At 34.2% G+C, this 6,544-nt stretch overlaps 1 protein-coding gene across 1 annotated transcript; it reads right to left on the reverse strand.

Annotated features, from left to right (window-relative positions):
• Positions 1 to 394: 394 nt before the first annotated feature.
• On the reverse strand, positions 395 to 1,953 carry LOC132167713 (RING/U-box superfamily protein). The gene is made up of 2 exons (XM_059578728.2): positions 1,116 to 1,953; positions 395 to 463 (listed from the first exon to the last, which is right to left on the reverse strand). The coding sequence occupies exons 1-2, from the start codon at positions 1,951 to 1,953 to the stop codon at positions 426 to 428; spliced, it is 876 nt and encodes a 291-aa protein (XP_059434711.2). The 3' UTR covers positions 395 to 425.
• Between the last annotated feature and the right edge of the window lie 4,591 nt (positions 1,954 to 6,544).

Below are 6,544 nucleotides of genomic sequence, written 5' to 3' on the forward strand. Positions count from 1 at the left end.
TGGTCCCATTACAAGAGAGATAGCTCTAAAATATTACATATAAACTGGTTAATTACATTTACAATTTCCAAAACCAAACCCATCAAGCTAATGAAGATCTCAAAGCTTAAATCTTCCCTTTGAAGATAATATTTAACTGCAAGATTAGAGGGAGAAAGAAAATGTTATAAATTGAAGATATATAATTTGAATATATTTAACATTAATACATGGCATATATTTGTATGTCACACACAAATCAAATTGTTTAATTGAAACATCTAAACTATATATTATTGACTTCCCTGCCCTCAAATACATGAGATTTAGTGGAATTTTGCGTAAGTAAAGTTTGAGATAACGTACCTGCTAAGGTTGGGCTATCTTCAAAATAATTATCACAATCTATTTTTACCTGCCTTTACAAATAAACAATAAATACAAAGCTAGAGAATGAGCCAAGAGTCCCACCAGTGGCTACCACCTGCAAGGGAATCACAGATTTTTTAACGATTTCAATATAAGCCCGACATAAATTAATGGGTTAGAGTTGATGTGTTTGACATATTTAATTAAATGGATATGATTAGGGTTAATTAATATAGTCTTATAAGATTCGAACTTGGCACACGACATAATGGTTGACAATTTTTGACACGGTTTACAAAGTCGACACGAAATTAATAGATTAGGGTTAAAGGGTTTGACACAATTAATTAAATAAATAAATTATAATTTACTTATATAATCTTATTTCCGCATACCTATAACTCAATACGATCCCCTACACTGAGACAGCAGAAGCAACACATTTTTTTCTTTTTCAAGAAATAAAAGGCATGTGGTTGTGGTTTTAAGGAAATTTTCATGAGATTAGACATGTAGTAGGATGTAGGTTCGACTCTCTGCAATGGAGAATCACTCACATAACCTCATTAGTATTAGGAAACCACCGAGGTGCTATTGGGGCTGAGTTTGACTATGAATCAATTGGTTTTAAGGAACACCTACGATTTTCGCGGTGTAGGGCTCTCCTAAACAGTTCTTAATGCACACGAGCTACCATATATGGTCACACTCAATAAATAATTAAAAAAAAAAAAAAAAAAAAAAAGGAGCAAAAGGATTCAAATTACCCCCGTGAGAAGTAGTGTCTCCGACATCATGGCGGCGGTGTGTCCAATCTGAGAGTGCACGGAAAGGCCACAGAGACAACAGCTGACTCCACCACCACCGCAGTCCGTTTGTGACGTCTTCAACGCCAAAATCTCCATCCATCACGTCTTCAAGATCGTCGCCGGAAGGGTTCGCCGGGAGCTCGTAGCGGCAAACGGGACAAGTGTTGTGGATGCGCAGCCAAGGAACAATGCAATCCGAATGATAGAAATGCATGCACGGCATCTCTCTCACTTCCCCGCCAACCTCAAACTCCTCCTTGCACACGGCGCAACATGGGTCGTTACCCAAATGCATTTGCGTCAGTTTCACCCTCGGCAGCGCTTCAATGACCGGAGCCGGCGCCGGCGCCGGCCCTATCCGGCGCTCATTCTGCGGCGCCATCCCTTCTATGAAATCATTCAGCATGTTATCAACCACGGCATCGCTTACACTCTCGGGCGGGGAAATGGGTGTTGGCGGACGAGGCGGCCCGGCCAATCGGAGCGTAATCCAGGACTGTTGACCCGGCCCATTTTCAGATACCCATTCAAGTGGGTCGAACAGGCGAGCCAAGGAGTCCAACAGCTCGGCGGCTGAGGAGCGCTGCAGGCCGGCGAGCTCGGCGACAAGCCTATGCCTCGATGCGTCCAGCTCAACGCGTAGCGAGTGGAAGCAAAAGGGGCAAAAGGCTTGATTCGAGATCGATGAGGGAATCCGTACAGTGCGCTGGCAGTTTTGACACCAGAAGTAATGGAAGCTTCTCATTCGTCGGACTCCGTTCACCGTGACGCGAGGCCGGCTGCCGGTGAAAGACATTGTTGTTTTGGATCGGAAATTGCTGTGAGTATTTATAGGCGAGGTTGATGAGGAGAGAGAAAAGGATGGCTTCCCGGCGGTACAGAAGAGATTCTGTGGTTCGTCTTTGTTGGTTTCTTTTCTTCAACAGATTTGTCTCCTCTTAACAAAGCAAAGGATGATTGGAAAGTGATGATTTCATGTTAGTGATAATAAATAGTATCGAAACTTGCCCACCAAGGAAGATTGTTCTGCAAGGTGAAGCTGATAATGGTTAGCTACGTAGAGGAGACTTGGGCTCATGCCACGTTGCTTGGGTTTGAAGTTTATTTATTTATTTATTATCTTTTTTTGTTTAATTATTTGCTGATTACTAGAAGATAAAAAAAGGGGGGAGTGGGGGACAGCAGTTTTGAAAGGTGTTATTAGCTATGTTTGGGGAGAGCAGGCCCAGCTAGAACGGTACTGTTCCAGCTACAGTGCCAACTGACACGTGACGCCAAAAAATAATTTTTTATCTTTTTTTTTTTTTTTTTTTTTAAAATCAAAATATTAAAAAAAGAAAAAGAAAAAGGGGTTTGAAACGCTGGGTAGTTCCAGCCACCCCTTGGCCAAAATGGGGTGGCCGGACCACCCCATTTTTGGCCAAGGGGGTGGCTGGAGCCACCCCCAGATCGGCCAGGGGGTGGCTCCAGCCACCCCCTTGGCCAAAAATGGGGTGGTCCGGCCACCCCATTTTGGCCAAGGGGTGGCTGGAACCACCCCAGCGTTTCCCACCCCTTTTTTTTTTTAAATCAAATATTAAAAAAAAAGATAAAAAATTATTTTCTGGCGCCACGTGTCAGTTGGCACTGTAGCTGGAACAGTACCGTTCCAGCTACAGTGCCGGGCCTGCTCTCCCCAAACATAGCTATTGTTTCAATGTGGCACAAGAATTTGATACGAAATTAAAGGGGTAGCATTGAAAATTTTGATTTGTTTGATTAAATTAATCAGATTAAGGTTGACTTTATGCATATATATTAACACGATTCAAACCCGAACACAAATTGCTACCCCTAATAAAAATAAGATGAAAACAAACAAAGAATGATTGATTGTTGTAGTCGAGATGGGTGAAAGAAAGCTACTCTTATACCTCTCATATATATATATATATATATATATATATATATATATATTTTATTCATGGCAAGCACCTTATATTGAAGCTAGTGCATTCTAGTAATTATTATTTTATTTTATTTAGGGTAAAGTCCACTTAACTCCCTCAAATTATCACTCCAATGATAATTTACCCCCCCAAACAATCAATTGCGACAATTCACCCCCAAACTACCAAAACAATGATAATGTACCCTCAATTTTAATAAAATGACAAAATTACCCTTACTAAAATTTATTTATTTATTTCAAAATTTTAAGGGTATTTTTGTCTTATTAAAAATTTTATAGCGGTAATTTCATCATTTTGCTAACATGGGGGTACATTGTTATTTTTTGGTAGTTTGGGGGGTAAATTGTCATAATTGATAGTTTGGAGGGTAGATTGTCATTGTGGTGGTAGTTTAAGGGGGTTAAATGAACTTTATCCTTTAATTTATTTTTGGATTTGTTTACATGTCTTTGAGATTAGCAACAGGCAGGGTTGTCGTCTTTCGAGCAAAATATGGCGTCGGAGATGCAGATTATCACCCCACTCTGGGCCGGCTCAATATATTTTGAGGCCTAAGGCGAAAATTTTAAGTAGTGTTTAAATATTAACTAAATAATATTTATTTTAATAATATTATTATATTTTTAATTAAAAATCATTCTTATCATCTTTTGAGATGCAAAATTTCTGATTAATTACTTAATCAAATATGTTAGAAACTTTCAATCTTCTAGCATTTATTTATTTATTTTTCCCATATGATTTTAAATGTTTACACTACAAAAAACAAAATTTTTGTTGACTTACATTTTCTGACGTGTTAGGTGGTCTGACACGTCAGAAAATCTTCCTAGAGTAGCAGGTCGGTTTTGACGTGTCTCAGGCGTTAAAATTATGGGTGTCAGAAACGAAAAATTTTTAACATGTCAAAATTGACACGTCAGTAAATGTTTTTAATTGAAAAAAAAAATCCAAAAAAATTTAAAAAAAGAAAAATTATTTTTTTAATAATTTTAAATTTCCTGACGTGTCAATTTTGACACGTCAGTAATTTAAAAATTATTAAAAAAAAAATAATTTTTCTTTTTTAAAATTTTTTTGGATTTTTTTTTCAATTATTTATTTATTTATTTATTTTTTATTTTTAAATTCTGGAATACAACCGTACATTTCTTCTCCCCCAGCTCTCTCCCTGATCTCTTCTTTCCTCCATTTTCAAAAACTCAAACCGAAAAAATCTTCAAAAAATCAAAAACCCAAATCAAAAAATAAACCTTATCCTTCTTCGATCTTCTTCTCTTCAAATCAAAAATAAAAAATCTCTCAAATCAAATCAAAATAAACTAAATCAGAGCTTCTTCAAATCAAAAATCTCTCTTCTTCGATCTTCTTCTCTTCTCCTTTTTTTTTTTTCCTGCTTCTTGATCTGCTTTTCATCTAGCTCTACTGCCCTGCTGAGAGATTGAGAGAGAAGAGGGAGATTCAGAGAAATTGAGAGACGAAAAGAAGATTTGGAATTAAATAAGAAAAGTAGATTTGGGGAAAGAATAAATAATAAAAGAGGGAAAGAAGATGGAACATTAAGTTGAATGTCCCACTATTTTTTTTTTTTTTCCTAACATGCTAGTTTTAGCACGTCAGAAATTAGTACGTCAGAAACATATAATATGTATATATATATATATAAAATAAACATGATATAAAAAAAAATTATAAAAACATGATATAAAAAAAAAAAAAAAAAAAATCTGACATGCCAAAGATGGCACGTCAGAATTTCTATTAACGTGCATGGTTCAAACCTAAAGGATATATAACATTTTCCTCGTTCGTTTGGAATTTGATTAAAATAATTAAATTAACATTATTCATATTGAAGTTTTGACATATATATATATATATATATATATAGGAAAATATCAAATTGTCATCATGCTCGTATTATATATAACTGTTTGTTGTACACTAAAACAATTATGTAAAATGGTCCGATTGATTGACAAGAAAAGAAGAAGAAGAAGAAGACGAGGAAGAAAGAATTCATGAAGAAGAAAACCTAGTAGATGCAACGACAATTTCATTTCATCTTTCTTTGTTTTATCTGCAAATAAATAGTATTTTTTCGTGCAAAAAAAAAAAAAAAAAAAAAAGACATAGAGCAGAAAACAGATTTTAATTTTTTTAATTTCTATACTAAGGGAATGGAGAATAATAAATCAAAGAAATCCGGATCGGAAGGCCAAGAGCAACAATAGAGTTATTTAATAAAGATCTGGAAAGATTTTGAGTCACATTTTCATTTAAAACCCTTCCTAATAAAAAACAAAAGTTAGATGAAATATATATAATATAAAATAAAAATGATATATAAAAAAAAATACATGTGCCACGTCAGAATTTCTTTTATATATATATATATATATATATATATATATATATATATAATTTTTATTTTTTATATCATGTTTATTTTATATTATAAATATATATAAACATTATATTTACTGACGTGTCACTTTGACAAGTCAAAAATTATTGACGTGCCACTTTGACACATTAATAATTTATTGACGTGTCAAAGTGACACGTCAGTAAATATTAAATTATTAAGTTATTTAAGTAAAAAGTTTTAAAATTAAATTGAATTCAAATTTATTGACGTGTCAAATATTGACACGTTAGTAAATCCTGACGTGTTATATTCAACACATCAGTAAATGCTGACGTGCCACTTTTGGCACTTCAAAAAAAAATTTGTTGACGTATCAATTTTGACACGTCAACATTTACTGACGTGGCAAAAAATGGATATTGTTTGCCACGTTAAAAAATTGCCCTTTTTTTGTAGTGTTAACACAATTTTCTATATTTTGTTTACGGTTAGACATGTGTAATATAATTAGAGACGAATATTTTATTACTATCGATTTTTTAAGCCTTATTTATTTTTAAATATTGGAGAATCAAATGATATTAATGCTTTTTTTTTAAAAAAAAATTAAGTCTTTAATTTTGTGCTTTTTTATGGAAATTGTTTTATTAGAATTCATTAATTGGGGGGCCTTATTAAATTGGTGGCATTTTTTTAACATTATTTCATTACCATGATTAGGAAGCCTTAATTAAAGAATATGAACAGTAATAATGACTTCAAATTTTTTTATGAAATTTTTATTTTTTTTATTATTTTTTTAAAATTACTAATTGAGGGCCTTATTAAGTAAACCGCCTAAGAGTTAGGCCAGCCCTGGCCCCACTGCGACATAAAATGTAGGCAAGGGTCAGAGCGAGGGAGCGGTTTACGGGAGTAATGATACAATGCACGCGGCGTGCGTGGAACGCCCACGCACGCCAGTGCAAATTTTTTTTTTTTTTTTAAAAAAAAATAATAAAATAATAATAAAAAAAAAAATTTGCACTAGCGTGCATCACTGTTGATGGGCGTGCATCATATCA

This window comes from Corylus avellana, chromosome 2 (assembly GCF_965113065.1).
Source record: "Corylus avellana chromosome 2, dhCorAvel1.hap1.2, whole genome shotgun sequence".
Taxonomy (NCBI): Eukaryota; Viridiplantae; Streptophyta; class Magnoliopsida; order Fagales; family Betulaceae; genus Corylus; species Corylus avellana.

What these genes read in the sequence shown, in the direction of transcription:
- LOC132167713 (XM_059578728.2), bottom strand. Translation starts at nt 1,953, where the DNA reads ATGTCTTTCACCGGCAGCCGGCCTCGCGTCACGGTGAACGGAGTCCGA. An exon ending in AGACACTACTTCTCACGGGG is followed by an intron (nt 464 to 1,115) that starts GTAATTTGAATC and finishes ATTCCCTTGCAG; the next exon opens with GTGGTAGCCACTGGTGGGAC.